Source organism: Salmo salar, chromosome 02 (genome assembly GCF_965601325.2).
Source record: "Salmo salar chromosome 02, fSalSal1, whole genome shotgun sequence".
Taxonomy (NCBI): Eukaryota; Metazoa; Chordata; class Actinopteri; order Salmoniformes; family Salmonidae; genus Salmo; species Salmo salar.
Window position 1 is genome coordinate 91450115 of NC_138292.1, and position 20579 is coordinate 91470693.

Sequence of the window (20579 nt, forward strand, 5' to 3'; positions counted from 1 at the left end):
ACTGTTTTCATGCTAAGATCGACCAAGATACATGTTGCTTTTACACGTTTGACAAGAGTCTTGATTGGTTGGTCATTGGGTTCATTTGTCTCACAATATGTTCAAATCAAATCAAGCTTTGTTTATACAGTACATTTAAGACATGGATGCAACACAATGGCTTCACAGGAGAAAAAAAAATGATAAATTCTTCTATGTTAAAGTATTCCACCCTGAAACTGTAGAATTGTGTGACATGTGTTAAGACTATAATCTGATGATGATGTATGTTTCAAAGTAGGTCAGAGAAATATTGACGGTTATGAGGGAACATGTCTGTGGGTTTGAAACAAGTTGATCTATTTCTCTGAAGACTGAGCTCTGAGAAGGGAAGTAAGCCAGGCGTTGCGAAAACCAGAGGTTTCCTGTTTTGAGCCAGACTTGTCAGTTGCAGACATGAAGATAGAGGAACCCGGTTAGACAGAAAGAGCTATCAAAGTAGAACATTGTGACAGTTAGTGAGGAGGGGCATTTATAAAGTGTATGATATGACCAAATGTGAGGTATAAAAGGCTATATACATTGTATGATTTTTAGAATAAAGGACTAATCTATTGCAGAATCTGAGACTTTGTCTAATTCTTTATTAATTGAAGCCTTACAACCTTCTGGAAATAGACAAAGCTTTGAGTAGTAGTTGAGTTCAACCATTGAGATAGCAAAATTCCCATGACAAATAAACAGATATTTAGTACACAAACATAAGATAACAGATGACTAAACTGAAAGACTAATGAGCATTGATTAAAATATTAATTGGATGCAATATCCAATGCAAAAATATAGGCTTGTTTTTTAGGAGGGGCTCTGAAAGTCACTTTGGGGGTGTCCACAGGAAGTTGACTAGTAACAACAACTGGGACCTAAAAGACACCCGCCAAATCTGCCCAAGAAGAGGCAAACAAAAGAAAAACCCACACAAAACTTACAGACAGGACGCAAACCAAAAAGGTGGAGCAACTAAAGGTGTTGACTCTCCACATGTATCAAGACAACTGGAGCACTGGGCCAGACACTCTTAAATAGAACCTGGACCAGCTCAGGTGAAACACCTTCCCACTAACGAGATGGACAAGCCAGCACAGGTGTAACACATACTGACTAACGAGGTGACACCAATCAGTGCGTCCTACGTGCTAACGAGCTAGACGTGCTAACGAGCTAGACGTGCTAAAGTCCAACCTCAAAACATAAATGGAAAAACCAAAGAATGTAACACCTTCCCCCTGTTAGGGTTGAACTGGCTATTTGTTTGCATAACCTACAGGGAGGGAAAACAATAGGATGTGACGCTCTCTTCTCTGTCTGCCCTGCGTGGTGTCACAGCGAGACCGTATATATACTACCAACCTATTTACCATACACGTGTTTGCAATAATTAAAGAACTGTAACGACCCGGTATTGTGTTCTGTGTTTGTGGGTGTGTTATGGTTCTCATGGCTACTAGCAGGGGTTAAATATGTCAGGACAGAGGGAAAGGTTGGGGGGGTATGATGGGTAATCCCGCGGGATTTGGAAATGCATAAATAGGGATTACTGTCTCATCTTCTTTCTTTTTCTGTTCGGGGCCTTGATCTGTTCCTATGGGAGTGACCCTTAACTCGACATGGTATAATTGTGTACGTTCGGCATTTAGTGGCGTGGGCTGTGGCCTGAACAATAGCCCAGTTTAGGAATACACCTGTGTTCTGACCTGCACACCTAGAGTCCGTCTCTTTTCCCTTTATGACCCAGCCGGGTCATTACATTGGCGTCAGAAGTGCTTTCGAACTAGGGGATCGAGACTAGGCGAGTTAGCTGTTCAGTATAGGGCGGGTTGGCTTTAGCGTGACTCGCATCTACGGTCATGATGCTTAGGGCGAGGCGGAAAATTAAGGAAGAGTCGGACAATGTGTCCGTTGTGGGCTCGGGGGTACCCGGTCGGGAGGGTCGGGCGGCGACTGCCGTAGAAGAGCTGGAGGGCCACATGGTGGGAGTTAAATTGTCAGTCAGCAAGATGGCAGAACTGGCGGGTTTTCCTTCACACCGCTCGAGAGCAGACGTCACGGCGACGGGGATATCGACGTCACCGGGTGCGGAAATGGCGGGGCCTGCTTATGTAAACAGAGATGGCAGCGGCCTATTGCCATTAGCCACGGTAGCGGCTAAACTACCAAAGTTCAATGGACAAGGTAAATGGGAAGTTTTTTTCACTCAATTCGAGTTGTTGACTAGAGCCGGGAGGTGGTCTGACGAGACGAAAGCGTTACAGCTTGCCCTGAGCCTGGCAGAGGAGGCGTCGGAATGCCTGTTAACGCTAGCCCCGGACGAGAGGGGCGACTACGGTGCGCTAGTGGAGGCATTGGGGGGTTGTTTCGGCAGCGACGCGCAGCCCAACATGCTGCGGATTGAACTGAGTAACAAAAAGAGACTTCAGGGGGAATCATTAAAGGCGTTTGCAAGTGGTATTCTGAGCCTGACCAGGCGGGCTTATGCAACTATGCCGATTGGGGTGCAAGACGAGCTGGCACGGGACAGTTTTATTAGAGCGCTCTCTTCCACCGAACTGGGTAAGCATGTTCAGATGGCGGACCCACCATCTCTGCGGGCTGCAGTGGAGATAGCCAGGAAGAGGGAGCTGATCTGGGGTGAGGGAGTGAGAGTGGAAGTCGCCAGTCAACCAGAGGTGAGAGCAGCGGTGGCTGGGGTGCCAGGGGTCACGAAACCAGAGTGGGTCGACGAGTTGGGCGGGCTAGTCAAGACTGCTTCGCTTGTCATGGAGAGGGGCTCCAGGCAGCGTCGCAGTGTCAGCTCAACTCCTATTGTCTGCTGGGGTTGTGGCCAGCCTGGCCACATTCAGCGGGAGTGTGGCAGATTCCCCCGTCACCAGGGAAACGACGGCGGGTTCTCGCGCAGGGGGCAGCGCAGACCCACCCCCCCACCCCCGAACCCACTGTAAGCAAAAGAGGTACCCAGCAGCGCAGACAAGAGGGTGGGGACCTGCTCCCCCAGGGTGTAGCTGCCGCCGTGTTTCCTAGTCCGGTAGTTGTGGTGGGACGTACCACCGTTGGGGACTTCTGCAATGTCATCGTCAAGGTAGAGAGGGTGGAATGTTTGGCCCTGGTCGACACGGGCTCTACAGTAACCCTGGTGAGACCAGACATACTACCTGTTGGGGTGCGGGTGGAGCCGACCCTTGTCCAGCTACGGACTGTCACGGGGGAGCTAGCCCCCATGTTAGGGAAGTGTCAGCTATCTGTGACTGTGGGGGGGAGAACTGTGGGGTGTCTGGCGTGGGTAGAAGCGGCGCAGGACCCCTGTATACTGGGAATGGACTTTTTGAAAAACTGTGGGGCTCAGTTGGACTTAGCGTCGGGCACTTTGAGGCTGTCGGGGGGGCCCACAGTGGGAATGTCGCCTTCGGGAGGGCCAGCAGGGGGCAGGGCTGTCCCTCCGTCTTCCTCCAAGCTTGCAGAAACTCCACCGGTCATCCCGGCTGCTCCCTTGGTCGTTGTGCCATTCCAGCAGCTGTCTCCGGCGGCGACGGCCTTCACTCCCCATCATGGTGCAAGCACAGGCAGCTCAGTAGCCCAAAACACACTGGCTCCTTCACCCCATCAGCCCGACGGGGGGAAGGAGGAAGCTATCGACGCCGTCGAGGCTGTGTGGCTGAAGAACTGTCAGGGTCTGGATGAGAGACAACAGAGACAGTTAAAGCAGCTGCTGTTGGACTTTAAAGATAGCTTTGCTTGGGGGGAAGATGAGGTAGGACAAACGCACCTAGTTCATCACGAAATAGACACTGGGGACGCCCGACCCATTAAAATTCGGCCCCGTCGTATTCCCCTTGCCAGGAGGGAAGCAGCAGACACAGCTATTGTTGACATGTTGCGGGCTGATTTCATTGAGCCATCAGATAGCCCATGGTCCGCGCCGGTCATCATGGTGCCTAAGAAAGGGGGTAAACTTAGGTTTTGTGTTGACTACAGGGGCCTAAATTCTGTCACCACTAAAGACTCTTATCCCCTACCGAGGATTGATGAGTCGCTAGACCACGTGAGAGGGTCCTCGTGGTTCTCCTCCCTTGATCTGCGCAGTGGCTACTGGCAGGTGCCCCTCTCGCCAGGGGCACGTGAAAAAACGGCCTTCTCCACAGATAGGGGCCATTGGCAGTTCAAGGTGCTGTGCTTCGGGCTCTGTAATGCTCCTGCCACCTTTGAGAGGCTCATGGACAGAGTGCTGGCGGGGGTTCCGAGAGATGAGTGTGTTGTGTACCTAGACGACATATTGGTGCACGTCACATCGTTTGAGGGGGCACTGGGGGCAATTAGGCGAGTGTTGGAGAGGATCTCGGGGGCGTGGCTAAAATTACATCCGGGAAAGTGCCATTTCATGCAAAGGGAGGTGGCGTTCCTGGGGCATCAGCTGGGTGGTGAGGGCATCAGCACGATGCCAGACAAAGTAGAGGCTGTGAGGGGGTGGCCAGTTCCAGGGGGGAAAAAGAGGTTAAGAGCTTCCTGGGGCTGGCATCCTACTATCGTAGGTTTGTGAAGGAGTTTGCGGGGGTAGCGAGGACACTGTTTTTCAGTGGACCGAAGAGCACCAGCGGGCGTTTGAGGCCCTCAAACGTGCCCTGATGGAGGACCCTGTCCTGGCCTCACCAGACCCGAACCGTCCGTTCATCCTGGACACCGACGCAAGCAATGAGGGTTTGGGGGCTGTGCTGGCTCAGCGTGGTCCTGATGGGGAACACGTAGTAGCTTAATACAGCAGAACTTTTGATAAGGCTGAAAAACGCTACTGCGTGACAAGGAGAGAGCTTTTGGCTGTCGTGGCAGCAGTACGCCATTTCAAGTACTACCTGGGGGGCCTGCCGTTTGTGGTCCGGACGGATCACTCCGCCCTGCAGTGGCTTCTCTCCTTCAAGGAGCCAGAGGGTCAGATTGCCCGCTGGCTGGAGGAGCTGCAACCCTACGACTTCCAGGTGGAGCACAGAGCCGGCCTTCGCCACAGCAATGCAGACGCCTTGTCCCGCCGCCCGTGCGCTGAGGATGGCTGTGGGTACTGCGCCAAATGGGTGGAGCGAGAGAGAGAACTGTGCAGGAAGGAGGGAGTCACCGCCACGGTGAGTCAGCTGAGTGTGACAGAGTGCCGGGAGCTTGAGGCTGTGGACGTTGGGGAGTGGAGGCGTCGCCAGGAGGAGGACGCAGAGCTGCGTCCTGTGCTGCGGTGGGTGGAAGAGAGAAGACGACCGCCGTGGGGGGAAGTAGCCCCTCTATCACCAGTCACCAAGGGACTGTGGGCTAAATTCACAGTCCTTAGAGTGGCTGAGGGAGTGCTCCAGAGGGGGTGGAAAAAGCCAGCGACTGGAGAAATTACGTGGCAGGTAGTGGTGCCCAAAAGGCTGCAGGGGAGCGTGTTACAGCAGCTTCATGGGGAAGTTGGCGCAGGGCATTTTGGGGTCTCCAAAACGTTAAAGCGCGTGCGTAAAGGCTTCTATTGGGCCAGGCACAGGAGGGATGTTGAGGACTTTTGTAGGCAGTGCGACGAGTGTGCTGCTAAAAAAGGACCTCCAGGTCAGTCACACGCCCTCCTACAACAATTCCCAGTAGGGGAGCCCATGGAGAGACTGGGGGTAGACATAGTGGGGCCGTTTCCAACCACAGACAGCGGTACAGGTGGATTCTAACCGCTATGGACTACTTCACCAAGTGGCCGGAGGCTTACGCTCTCCCAGACCAGGAGGCAGAGACAGTAGCTGATGCGTTGGTGGGGGGAATAATCAGTCGGTTTGGGGTGCCACAGTCTATTCACAGCGACCAGGGGAGAAACTTTGAGTCACGGGTGTTCTCAGAGTTGTGTAGACGGTTAGGCGCGGAGAAGACGCGCACTACTCCGCTTCACCCCCAGAGTGATGGGCTGGTGGAAAGATTTAACAGAACATTAGCACAGCAGCTGGCCATCGTTACCTCAAAACACCAGAGAGATTGGGACACCCACTTACCGTTTATTCTTATGGCATGTAGGTCGGCTGTTCAAGAATCGACTGCGTGCTCCCCAGCGCTACTAATGTTAGGTCGTGAGTTGCGCACCCCAGCCGAACTGACGTTTGGCCACCCTCCTGATAATGACGACGGGGTTTTGCCTGGCCCGAACTATGTGTGTCGTCTGCAGAACCGGTTAGAAGCGGCTCACACCTTCGCACGAGAGCAACTCGAGAACGCAGGGGTGCGCCAAAAGCGCCACTACGACTCGCGCGCTAGGGGGAGGCACTTCGGAGCGGGAGAATGTGTGTGGCTTCACAACCCCACGCGCAAGAAGGGGCGGTGCCCAAAGCTGGACAGTGCATGGGTGGGGCCGTGTCTGGTGATAGAGTGGGGGAGGTGACGTACCGGGTGGAGGTCCCCCCACGGAGCAGGAAGGTGGTGGTCCACCGGGACCGATTGGTACCCTACAGAGGGAGGAAAACGGTAGGAAATAGGAGTGAGGTCTCTGATGTGAGCCCACGAGAACAGTCTAACGAGGAGACTCTAGTGCAACCTGAGCCTGGGATGGGGGCTGCTTCTTCGGAGGGCGCTGGAAATGACATTGGGGCAGATGAGTGTTCTGGGGGTTCACCGGTGAGAGCCACGGGGAGGCCCAAGAGACTGATGCGACCTCCGGGTCGTTTTAAGGATTTTGTTGTGTAACCCTAGGGGCTAGGGTTTAGAAAGGGGGGGGGGCTATGTAACGACCCGGTATTGTGTTCTGTGTTTGTGGGTGTGTTATGGTTCTCATGGCTACTAGCAGGGGTTAAATATGTCAGGACAGAGGGAAAGGTTGGGGGGGTATGATGGGTAATCCCGCGGGATTTGGAAATGCATAAATAGGGATTACTGTCTCATCTTCTCTCTTTTTTCTGTTCGGGGCCTTGATCTGTTCCTATGGGAGTGACCCTTAACTCGACATGGTATAATTGTGTACGTTCGGCATTTAGTGGCGTGGGCTGTGGCCTGAACAATAGCCCAGTTTAGGAATAAACCTGTGTTCTGACCTGCACACCTAGAGTCCGTCTCTTTTCCCTTTATGATCCAGCCGGGTCATTATAGAACAAAGAAAACTTGAGTTACTCTTTGCCAAATAATTTGTTCTAATACCAGATTTGAATTGACGCGACTCGACACCCCTTAAGAGAATGCTTACCACCACAACTTCCATTCCTCATTATAATCAACTACAATGCTTCACCTTCTACAATATAAACATGTTGTCTACTGGATGTCAACAGTTAAAAACAAGAAAAAACACATTTCTAAGTATATATATTTTTTTGAAAATTTCACTAGCTTCTAGAACTCTCGTCTTCCTAAAACTCACTGGCTTCTAGAACTCTCGTCCCCTTGGAACGAGCCCAAACAAAACTCATCTCCAATACGGAAAAACGTGCAGTCAAAATAAATTGTGATCCATGGCAACGCACTGGCTAAACGCAAATATTTTTGACTGCCCACCCCTGAGACAATCAGCAACCAAGTTGTCCTTGCCACAGACATGTCTGATTTCAAGAGTTAACTCCTGCAATATCCGTAGTAACTTTCCACCTCACTGCAGAGCTTCTCTCACTTTTCAGGGTTCACTAGATAGGCATGTTGTTGGATCGGGGCCCAGTCCCCAATGTCATGCTCTAGTACATTTGGGTTGACACATCTGAGAATGAACCCTGATATTCTAAAAGCAGGGCAACAATGTCAATATAATTGTACCCAAAAATTGTCAGTTGGTTGGATAAATAATTATGATTACTAAATATTTCATGAATTGTAAATATGAAATATAAAAACCAAATGTACACCCCTTTGTTAATATGTATTGACAATAATGAACTTAATGGTGAGGCATGAAATAATAAAACATGTATATTTTGTCAGGCTGAATGTTTGAAATATGAGGTGATTTGAGTCATGATTCTTCAGTAGTGGAATAAAGACAATTAGCACTTGAGTGTTGTAAATAAATACTGGAGTGATGTAGGATTGTTGATAAAATTGATTATAGACCAAGTTATTATACTGCGTTCATGTGTATAGGCTGCAAGTACGTTGAAATGAAGTTGTTTTAAAGTCATTGAAAAAAAACGACCCAAAACAACATTTTCAACTTTCACATTCAACTAAACCGAACGCATATTGGATGTTGGGCATAGCCTTCTTTTCAATGTCTTTCCAATCACATTTTTTTTTTACAAGTTTCCAAATCAATAACCAATATGCAGAAACAGTTTGGGATAAATTGAAAACCTAAACATAAAATGTGCAATAAACACAAACATCTGCCACAATAATCATATTACCTGTATTTTTTTTAAACAAGCACCTTCTAAAACTGCAGAAACGCTGTTGTTTTGACAAGTAGCAATAAATCACTGATATCGATTAGGGGGGGGGGGGGGAAATCAGGTTGTACGTGATGTTGAAACTAACACAACTAAAAAACACATGGAAATGGGAGATATCTTTCACCTCACTGGTTAGAGGACAACCTGCAGAAGTCAATCAGCTACCATTTGGAGTGATGCATTTCAATTTAGGGGTCACTAAACAAAGGAATGCAACACTTATTTGTCATTACTCATCAATATCATGTTGAAATCAATTGTGCGAGAGGAGGGAGATGAGGTTGCACGTCCTGTTAAAACTAACGCAGCAAAAACCACTGGTTAGAGGACAATTTGTAAAAAACAGCTAGCTATATTTTGAAGTGCTGCATTTTGATTCAAGTGGGTCACCAACATGGTAAGCTGAACACAACTTTTTAAATGTTTTATTAGTCACTCTTTGTTAATCTCATATATAGTAACTCTTCCATTTCAGAGCCTGGATTTTGCCCCTGAGGCTAATATCCATATCATGCTGAAATCAATAGAACAGGGTTCAAACATTTAGGGTTCTACATTGTGACATCATTAAAATACTCCTACTACCATGTTAAAAACATTCTACATTGTGACATTATTGTGAGATTTCATTTCATTGATATCATGAAACGATTCCATGTATTTTTTTATGTTTAATCAGACATCTTTTATCAGAGTATTTCTTCCCACATTGATGACAGCTATAAGGTTTCTCTCCTGTGTGTATTCTCTGGTGTAAAGTCAGATGGCCAGATCTACTAAAACTCTTCCCACATTGATCACAGCTAGAAGATTTCTCTCCTGTGTGTGTTCTCTGGTGTAAAGTCAGATCTAGCAAAACTCTTCCCACATTGATCACAGCAATAAGGTTTCTCTCCTGTGTGTGTTCTCTGGTGTAAAGTCAGCTGGCTAGATGTAGTAAAACTTTTCCCACATTGATCACAGCTATAAGGTTTCTCTCCTGTGTGTATTCTCTGGTGTAAAGTCAGCTGGCCAGATGAAATAAAACTCTTCCCACATTGATCACAGCTATAAGGTTTCTCTCCTGTGTGCATTCTCTGGTGTAAAGTCAGCTGGCCAGATGTAGTAAAACTCTTCCCACATTGATCACAGCTATAAGGTTTCTCTCCTGTGTGCATTCTCTGGTGTAAAGTCAGCGGGCCAGATGTAGTAAAACTCTTCCCACATTGATCACAGCTATAAGGTTTCTCTCCTGTGTGCACTCTCTGGTGTAAAGTAAGCTGGCCAGATGTATAAAAACCCTTCCCACATTGTTCACAGCTATAAGATTTCTCTCCTGTGTGTGTCCGCTGGTGTACCATCAGGCTGTCTGGCCGAGAAAAACTCTTCCCACATTGATCACAGCTATGAGGTTTCTCTCCTGTGTGTGTTCTCTGGTGTATAGTCAGATGGCTAGATGCAGTAAAACTCTTCCCACATTGATCACAGCCAAAAGATTTCTCTCCAGTGTGAATTCTTTTATGTATTTTAAGTTTTACTGCAGAGTTGAATCTTTTCCCACAGTCAGAGCAGCAGTGAGGTTTCTTTCCTGTGGGTCTCTGCTGGTGTTTCTTGAGGAGTTCTGATCTGGAGAGACTCTTCTCTGCCTCATCAGCATCATGATGTTGTTGAGGCTCCCCAGAGGATCCACGATAGTCACGTCTCTCTCCTGTGTGAACGACAAAGTCAGACAGATGGTTAAAGGCCCACAACAGCAGTAATCCACTGTTTATTTGAGGTAAAAGGTGATGCCCAGAGCGTACCCATGAAGTTGTACAACAATTGATGTCTGTTAAATTATTTGACAATTATTTGCCGCCGTATGAAAATCAACCCAGAGGACCTCCAGGTGACTATACACAGATCTACCCTCTCATACCACTGACAGAAGAAAATGGAGATGCTACCACAATTATCCTCAAGGGGACTCCGATGAAGGAGGTGGAAGACACAACAGCAGCAACAAGCAGCATGAGAACATTAAAATTGGATGAAAAAAGAAAGCACAGTTCCTGGAGGGAGTTTCCCTCGCCACCCCAACTCACTCCACACAAAGGAACAGACTGGAAGATCCTAGACATATGGCCGCCTGTAGAAAACAGTCAGAGCCAGAGGAGAAACGGGGAAGACCACAGCCAGAGGAGAAACGGGGAAGATCACAGCCAGAGGAGAAACGGGGAAGACCACAGCCAGAGGAGAAACGGGGAAGACCACAGCCAGAGGGGAAACGGGGAAGACCACAGCCAGAGGAGAAACGGGGAAGACCACAGCCAGAGGGGAAACGGGGAAGACCACAGCCAGAGGAGAAACGGGGAAGACCACAGCCAGAGGAGAAACGGGGAAGACCACAGCCAGAGGAGAAACGGGGAAGACCACAGCCAGAGGGGAAACGGGGAAGACCACAGCCAGAGGAGAAACGGGGAAGACCACAGCCAGAGGAGAAACGGGGAAGACCACAGCCAGAGGAGAAACGTGGAAGACCACAGCCAGAGGAGAAACGGGGAAGACCACAGCCAGAGGAGAAACGGGGAAGACCACAGCCAGAGGAGAAACGGGGAAGACCACAGCCAGAGGAGAAACGGGGAAGACCACAGCCAGAGGAGAAACGGGGAAGACCACAGCCAGAGGAGAAACGGGGAAGACCACAGCCAGAGGAGAAACGGGGAAGACCACAGCCAGAGGAGAAACGGGGAAGACCACAGCCAGAGGAGAAACGGGGAAGACCACAGCCAGAGGAGAAACGGGGAAGACCACAGCCAGAGGAGAAACGGGGAAGACCACAGCCAGAGGAGAAACGGGGAAGACCACAGCCAGAGGGCCGAGACCAAAGGCCAGAAGAACCAACAGAGGGTTCAGCCACAGAACCAGAAGAGTCATCAGATGTCGAGGACACCATCACACACTATGGTTGTGAAACAAGAAAATCACAACCATAGAAACACATGCAGGGTATTTATTGCTCTCCAAATCCTACTGGTTCCCTTTGTGGACGGGGATGTGGACAATAATAAATGGGTGAAAGCAGTGACATACATAGGATTAAAGGGGAACACATCTGGCACATGGGTAATGCAACAGGTGACAGGTGTAAACTTTTCCAGGATGGAGGAAGGCATGGGAGCACATTTTGGATGGATGTGGGTATGCAGTGACAGGGGATACCTCACTTTACCTCCTGGATGGGGGGGGATGTTGTTATTTGGGGAGAACAGAAATGTACATGTTAAGAATTCTGGTCACCGACCTTTTCAATGAGACAGGTAAAACCAACTCTGGGGAACTGAAACGTGCCAAACGACTCATCCCAGACAATCAGGAAGACTATGGTCATGTCCTACGCCCAGGGGAGATTTTTGGTATGTCAGTCATACCCTCCTGGGGTGTGGCTGTCCTGGGAAAGTGGGTGAATAATTGAACCTATTATTTACAGGCCCATATGAGTTTAACGATCCCAGGATTTAGCCAACTCTCATTAGATGTCCAAAATCCGAAAGCTGTCGTCGGCTGCCATGAGTTGGCTTTAGATTATATTTTGGAGAAGGAAGGAGGACACTGTAACGTACTAGGTATTATTGATCCTGGTAATTGTGTTCTGCTCCTCCCTGACTCCTGAGAATATGACTGCCAAAATGGATCAGACCTCTGATCTTAGTAAAACTCACCCCACCCCCATTCCAGGACTCAGGAGGAATGGGAATATAGACAGACTCACCCCACCACCATTCCAGGACTCAGGAGGAATGGGAGTATAGACAGACTCACCCCACCACCATTCCAGGACTCAGGTGGAATGGGAATATAGACAGACTTACCCCACCACCATTCCAGGACTCAGGAGGAATGGGAGTATAGACAGACTCACCCCACCACCATTCCAGGACTCAGGAGGAATGGGAGTATAGACAGACTCACCCCACCACCATTCCAGGACTCAGGAGGAATGGGAGTATAGACAGACTCACCCCACCACCATTCCAGGACTCAGGAGGAATGGGAATATAGACAGACTCACCCCACCACCATTCCAGGACTCAGGAGGAATGGGAGTATAGACAGACTCACCCCACCACCATTCCAGGACTCAGGAGGAATGGGAGTATAGACAGACTCACCCCACCACCATTCCAGGACTCAGGAGGAATGGGACTATAGACAGACTCACCCCACCACCATTCCAGGAACCTCAGGAGTTGTTTCTCCCTTTAGCAGACCATCCCTGGGATCAAATGGATCCTGGGGTTTTGCCAACTCTGTTTGATTTCAGAGGAGAATATTATGATTGAACCTGTGAGACGTATTAGTCTCAGAGAGGGGAATGTAGGGGGTGGGTCCCAAAGACCCTCTCCATTATTGATTAAGGGGACTTTAAGATCCATATGTTTTGCTGCAGGCCTTATAATAAGATACTGTTGCTATGTGCCTAAACTCTGCCACTATACGTTGCACAAGCCATCTATATTAGTCTTTGTGGTTAAGCTCTGGCTGTTGTGAGAGTGTGCTGCAGGCTGGGTCTGAGTCAGACTGAAACTAGATAAAGAGAAGTAACCACTGTCTGGTTTTGACAGTTTGATCTTGTGTGACAGTTTACAATTCTAAGAAATTCAGAGAAGCTACTGTACTAGGTTGCCTTATAAGGTAACCTCAGCTTATTGATACACACATACATTGACATAGGTGATCATTCCACTAGGGAGTGATCACATGTATAAAATCAGCTGGGCCTTTAGGTGGGGAGCAGAACTTACTCAGAAACATGCCTTATGTTCCTGTTGTCAACATCTGTCTGCAATTACATTAAATAAAGGTTTGATTGGTTTACTTAAAGAAGATATTGTCTGACTGCTGATTTCACCAATAAGCTGGGGCGGCAGCGTAGTGGTTAGAGCGTTGGACTTGTAACCGAAAGGTTGCAAGTTGGAATCCCTGAGCTGACAAGGTACAAAATACGTCGTTCTGCCCCTGAACAAGGCAGTTAACCCACTGTTCCTAGGCAGTCATTGAAAATAAGAATTTGTACTTATCTGACTTGTTAAATAAAGGTACAACAAACAAAAAAAGCCAAAGAGGGACAAGGAACTTACCCCGACAACGTTAATGAGGAAACCGCTAGTTTTGGACGAAGGTTCTGGTTTTTACACAATGTGTTCTGAATATTACAACTTTGGATTATAATTGTAAGGCTCGTTTGAATCTCCTGCTTAATATAATGTTTGTGTTATTGCCGCAAATCAACTGCTTTATACATCAAGAAGTAAAATGCTCTTTGGCTAGCTTTTCCATCGGCCTTACAAGGAGTGTTTGTACACTTTGTGTATGCCAAATTGACCCATAACTTCACCTAACAACAACATAGACCTACTGTAGGACCCATAACTTCACCTAACAACAATATAGACATACCTGTCCTGATGACTCCTTGCTGTCCCCAGTCCACCTGGTTGTGCTGCTGCTCCAGTTTCAACTGTTCTGCCTGCGGCTATGGAACCCTGACCTGTTCACCGGACGTGCTACCTTGTCCCGGACCTGCTGTTTTCAACTCTCTCTCTACCGCACCTGCGGTCTCTAACTCTGAATGCTCAGCTATGAAAAGCCAACTGACATTTACTACTGAGGTGCTGACCTGTTGCACCCTCTACAACCACTGTGATATTATTATTATTTGACCCTGCTGGTCATCTATGAACGTTTGAACATCTTGGCCATGTACTGTTATAATCTCATCCCGGCACAGTCAGAAGAGGACTGGCCACCCGTCATAGCCTGGTTCCTCTCTAGGTTTCTTCCTAGGTTCCTGCCTTTCTAGGGAGTTTTTAGGCTGGATTTCTGTATAGCATTTTATGATATCAGCTGATGTAAAAAGGGCTTTATAAAAACATTTGTTGATTGACCTACTGTAGGACCAATAACTTCACCTAACAACAACATAGACCTAGGACTAATTTAATATTTCAGGTGAAACAAGGAAACTAAAATGTATTTGTCATGACATTTCATAACCTGATCACCAGATAATTTTGTGAATAATCCCACTAGGCTACTCTGTAATGTGTTGTCATTCTAAATGTCCTGAATAAAGGAAAATAGCTCTGTGTGTTGAACAATAGTTTATACATCAAGGAACAATTCTCTACATATTATGAGCTAAGTATCTCTGTGTTCAAACAGACTAACGAGACCCTACTGGAAATCAAGTAGACACTAACACATTATAAACATCAATTTGTTTAGGGAGGTTGGATCCAACGTGGCGCACGGCATAACTGTCTTTAAGATGGCGCCAGAGAGCAAGGCTGACTTTTTACTTATTCCCAACCAATTGTGTGTTTTTTTTTTTATCGTTTCTTTGCATTGTTAGGAACTTATTTATTTTTTGCTTATTTTGTACATAATGTTGTCGCTACCGTCTCTTATGACCGAAAAGAACTTCAAGACATCAGAACTGCGATTACTCACCACGGACTGGCAGAATCCTTTTTTTCCTTTAACGAGTCCGACGTGAACGATGTACTGCTTTCTCGGGAACAGGCCCAGATCCCCGTCAATTGCGTGAAGCGAAGGTGGAGAAATAGGGGCCAAAGGACAGGCTGCCTTCTGAGAATTCGTAGGCGATTGAATAAACCCCCACTTCCTTCCATTCTGCTTGCAAACGTGCAATCTTTGGAAAATAAAATTGATGACCTACTCGGAAGACTAAACTACCAACGGAACATTCAAAACTGTAATATCTTATGCTTCACGGAGTCGTGGCTAAACGATGACATTATCAACATACAGCTGGCTGGTTATACGCTGCACAGGCAGGATAGAACAGCGGCGTCTGGTAAGACAAGGGACGGCGCACTATGTATTTTGTAAATAACAGCTGGTGCACGATATCTAAGGAAGTCTCGAGCTATTGCTCGCCTGAGGTAGAGTATCTCATGATAAGCTGTAGACCACACTATCTACCTAGAAAGTTTATCTGTATTTTTCGTAGCTGTTTACATACCAACACAGACTGAGGCTGGCACTAAGACCGCATTGAATGAGCTGTATTCCGCCAAAAACAAACAGGAAAACGCTCACCCAGAGGCAGTGTTCCTATTAGCTGGGGACTTTAATGCATGGAAACTTAAATCCGTCTTACCAAATTTCTATCAGCATGTTAAATGTGCAACCAGAGGGAAAACAACTCTGGACCACCTTTACTCCACACACAGAGACACATAGAAAGCTCTCCCTCGCCCTCCATTTGGCAAATCTGACCATAATTCTATCCTCCTGAACCCTGCATACAAGCAAAAATTAAAGCAGGAAGCACCAGTGACTTGATCAATAAGAAAGTGGTCAGATGAAGCAGATGCTAAGCTACAGGACTGCTAGCAGACTGGAATATGTTCCGGGATTCCTCCGATGGCATTCAGGAGTACACCACAACAGTCATTGGCTTCATCAATAAGTGCATCGATGACATCGTCCCCACAGTGACCGTACGTACATACGCCAACCAGAAGCCATGGATTACAGGCAACATCCACACTGAGCTAAAGGCTAGAGCTGCCGCTTTCAAGGACCGGGACTCTAACCCGGAAGCTTATAAGAAATCCCGCTATGCCCTCCGACGAACCATCAAACAGGCAAAGTGTCAATACAGGACTAAGATCAAATCGTATTACAAAGGCTCTGACACTCATTGGATGTGGCAGGGCTTGCAAACCATTACAGACTACAAAGGGAAGCACAGCCGATAGATGCCCAGTGACACGAGCCTACAAGATGAGATAAACTAAGGCAAATAACACTAAAACATGCATGAGAGAACCAGCTGTTCCAGAAGACTGTGTGATCACGCCCTACGCAGCCGATGTGAGTAAGACCTTTAAACAGGTCAACATTCACAAGGCCGCAGGGCCAGACGGATTACCAGGATGTGTACTGCGAGCATGCGCTGACCAACCTGCAAGTGTCTTCACTGATATTTTCAACCACTCCCTGTCTGAGTCTGTAATACCAACATGTTTTAAGCAGACCACCATAGTCCCTGTGCCCAAGAACACTAAGGTAACCTGCCTAAATGACTACCGACCCGTAGCACTCACGTCTGTAGCCATGAAGTGCTTTGAAAGGCTGGCCACGGCTAACATCAACACCATTATCCCAGAAACCCGAGACCCACTCCAATTTGCATACCGCCCTAACAGATCCACAGATGATGCAATCTCTATTGCACTCCACACTGCCTTTTCCCACGTGGACAAAAGGAACACCTATGTCAGAATGCAAAAAAAATAAAAATGCATGAAATGAAATGTATGAAATGTATGTTTCAACTGTGTAACCCCATCAGAAACCAAAACATGAGCACGTATAAGGCCACTGTTTGTAAACAAATACTATATGGCTGAGGAGTAGGGTCGAGCCAAGCGTTCTGACCTCACAATGACAGTAAAGCACCCAAGCTAACTGGCTAAGGTTGGATAGCTTGCTAGACACAAATGAGAGAGAACCTCACTCTTACCATTTTACTTGCCCTAGCAGAGCTGGTTAGGCGGTTTTCATGTTATCCAGAACGTTGGTGAATAACTGTGCTGCTGGCAACAATTTAAATTGAGCTTTTTTGCAGACGTTTACTGACACCGGCCATATTCAACGGGTGTTGAGCGTCAGTAAATTCATCAGTTATTCTGCGCTCTGGTACTCAGACAAGAGTGCTCTGAAATCGGAGTAGAGAGCCAGAGCGAATTTATGAACGCACCCAAATTAACAATGTCCATTGAGAATGCACACGACCCCTTGGCTAAGAATGACGTTAATAATCAAGTCAAGTTGGGTAGTTAGTTAGAATATAGTTAATATACTGGCAAGTTTGATGTATAAGTAGCTGATAAGAGAATTATCTAATAAAGGTAAATGAATCAATAATCCATTATGAATTAGTAGTTATCCTCTCTGGGCTAGGCGGGACTAATTCGTCCCACCTACGTAACAGCCAGTTGAATCCTGTGGCGCGATTTTCAAAACCTTTGAAATGCTATTACTTCAATTTCTCAAAGATATGACTATTTTACAGCTATTTAAAGACAAGACTCTCGTTAATCTAACCACACTGTCCGATTTCAAAAAGGCTTTACAACGAAAGCAAAACATTAGATTATGTCAGCAGAGTACCAAGCCAGAAATAATCAGACACCCATTTTTCAAGCTAGCATATAATGTCAAAAAAACCCAGAAGACAGCTAAATGCAGCACTAACCTTTGATGATCTTCATCAGATGACAACCCTAGGACATTATGTTATACAATACATGCATGTTTTGTTCAATCAAGTTCATATTTATATAAAAAAACAGCTTTTTACATTAGCATGTGACGTTCAGAACTAGCATACCCCCCGCAAACTTCCGGGGAATTCGCTAACAATTTACTAAATTACTCACGATAAACGTTCACAAAAAGCATAACAATTATTTTAAGAATTATAGATACAGAACTCCTCTATGCACTCGATATGTCCGATTTTAAAATAGCTTTTTGGTGAAAGCACATTTTGCAATATTCTAAGTACATAGCCCAGGCATCACGGGCTAGCTATTTAGACACCCGGCAAGTTTAGCACTCACCAATATCAGATTTACTATTATAAAAGTTTGATTACCTTTTGTTGTCTTCGTCAGAATGCACTCCCAGGACTGCTACTTCAATAACAAATGTTGGTTTGGTCCAAAATAATCCATCGTTATATCCGAATAGCGGCGTTTTGTTCGTGCATCCCAGACACTATCTGAAATGGTAAATCAGGGTCGCGCGCATGGCGCAATTCGTGACAAAGAAAAATCTAAATATTCCATTACCGTACTTCGAAGCATGTCAACCGCTGTTTAAAATCCATTTTTATGCCATTTTTCTCGTAAAAAAGCGATAATATTCCGACCGGGAATGTCCATTTAGCTAAACAGAGGAAAGAAAACACAGCTTTCGGTCGACGCGGGCACGAGCCTGAGTCTCACAGTACTGTAACCAGCCACTACCCAAACGCGCTACTTTTTTTCAGCCAGAGCCTGCAAAGCCACGATTCTGAGAGCCTATGGCAGCCGTAGGAAGTGTCACGGGACAGCTAAGATCCTCACTCTTCAATAAACAGAGACAAGAAGAACGACACCTTGTCAGACAGGCCACTTCCTGCATGAAACCTTCTCAGGTTTTTGCCTGCCAAATGAGTTCTGTTATACTCACAGACACCATTCAAACAGTTTTAGAAACTTTAGGGTGTTTTCTATCCATTTGTAATAAGTATATGCATATTCTAGTTACTGGGTAGGAGTGGTAACCAGATTAAATCGGGTACGTTTTTTATCCGGCGGTGTAAATACTGCCCCCTAGCCCTAACAGGTTATGTAGCATGGATAATGAATAATTAAGGTACTGAATGGTTAGTCACATAAGGTCTAGTAGAGGGCCAGGACAAAATGTGTGCGTGTGTGGTTATAGCAGGGACATAAGAGAACAGTAGGCATCTGTTTTACCCGACCTAGAAACTTGGAGAGACTTTGGAGAAAACCGGGAGGTACTTCCAAGGTTTCTCTAATCTCGGGGGGAGAGCACAGACAGCGCTGGATAGTGATTAACGGTTGTGAGAAATCCGAGGAGTGTTTCATATATCTAGTGTTTGTGAAAATGTATGTGCGTTAGCAGGGAGGGAACTATAAAATGTCTTTGTTATTTGGACCTCAGAACTTTCTCTGAATAAAGCCGAATTAACCTTTTGCAGATGCTGAGTCTTTGCCTAATTATTAACCCATTGTCTTACAAACCTTGGGAATTAGTCAAGGCTTATTGATTGTTAATTATTATCATTGGGATAGAAAATTCCTTTGACAGTAGCCAACTAGGTAGCTAGCTGACATACTGGTACATACTGCTGTAAAGATATGCTATGCGGTTTGTAAGGATAGCGTAGCTAACGTAATGTGTAACGTAACTTATTTGAAAAGTCATTACATTGCTCAACATTTTCTTAACATTTGTCATAATTAGTTAAAGCAATGAATTCATTTGTATCCGCTCTCTCGTCGGATTTTGGCTGCATATTTTCCGCCATTTTCTTCAAATCTGAAAATAGTTGAAGCCACGCCCATTTCCAGAAGAATTGCATTATGGGCCCTAAAAGCACAGAAATAGTGTCCTCTGCATATATACTTTGTATTTTGTTGAATGTAGTACGACATCCGGGAACTTTTGGCATACTAACTATATCCATACTATGACCAATAAGCATACTATATACTCAACTCACAATTCACATCACAAATAGTGCGGTTAGTATGAGTATTCTAACACAGCTCAGGTCTCTGGGCTGCCATTTTGTTTCTGTTTCTTATTGATCAAGTCACTGGTGCTTTCTGCTTTCATTTTTGCTTGTAAGCAGGATTCAGGAGGATATCAATGTCTATAAATAAATAATAAAACATTTAAATATTGATGTAGCAATTGCAGATTTCCCCTTTAACACCACACATCAGTTCAACAACTGCAGAGTTTGTGCCTCTGTTTTTAAGACAGTACTTACTAGTATTAACCAGGGTCCGTTCATAGTTAGAACCATTGGACGCCTTAACATGCCTTTGGGAAACCGAGCCCAGATATCCAGTTTCCTCCTCTTCTTCCTTTTTCGATGCGACAGTCCCCCTCTCCCTCTCTTTCACTCCAAAAAATGCATCCTCCTCTTGTTTCACTGTAACATCCTCCTCTTCCTTCACTCTGAAGGCCTCTTCTTCCTCTTTTACTGTAACATCCTCTTCTTTCACTCTGAACGCGTCTTTTTCTTCTTTCACAGTAATGGCCTCACCCTCTACTTCTTGTTTTACTGTGATATCCTCCTCTTCCTTCTCCTCTTTGACGAGAGCTTCTTTCTCCGTCCAGCAGATCTTCACTTCTTTATCAGGAGAGTAGTTTAGTGTACTCATGGTCGGAGATGTTAGCTAGTTAGGCTAATGCTATCTTAACCAGCCCGCTACCTGACTAATAACGACAACACCGTAAATATGAAATTAAATCTGATGACTAACTAGACGACCGAAGTGGGTTTAAAACACAGTAGCTAATATACACTAAAGAGTTTAATTGGTTCGGCTATTTTGTCTAGCAAGCTACCGAGGTGGCTGAATAACTGTTGTTGCTGTTGAAAGAAGC

The 20579-nt window shown here is 46.3% G+C and overlaps 1 protein-coding gene across 1 annotated transcript; it reads right to left on the bottom strand.

The window, feature by feature from the left end:
- Window positions 1–603: 603 nt before the first annotated feature.
- LOC123738754 (uncharacterized) lies at window positions 604–20579 on the bottom strand. Its single transcript, XM_082968156.1, has 2 exons — window positions 19957–20579; window positions 604–10080 (listed from the first exon to the last, which is right to left on the bottom strand). Exons 1-2 carry the CDS (start codon window positions 20351–20353, stop codon window positions 9197–9199), a joined length of 1281 nt encoding a protein of 426 aa, XP_082824282.1. The 5' UTR covers window positions 20354–20579; the 3' UTR covers window positions 604–9196.

Bases quoted from the DNA above. Each gene is read 5' to 3' on its own strand.
- LOC123738754 (XM_082968156.1), bottom strand. From the start codon at position 20,353: ATGAGTACACTAAACTACTCTCCTGATAAAGAAGTGAAGATCTGCTGG. The intron at 10,081-19,956 runs GTAAGTACTGTC...TCGTTCACACAG, and splicing joins ACGGACCCTGGTTAATACTA to GAGAGAGACGTGACTATCGT.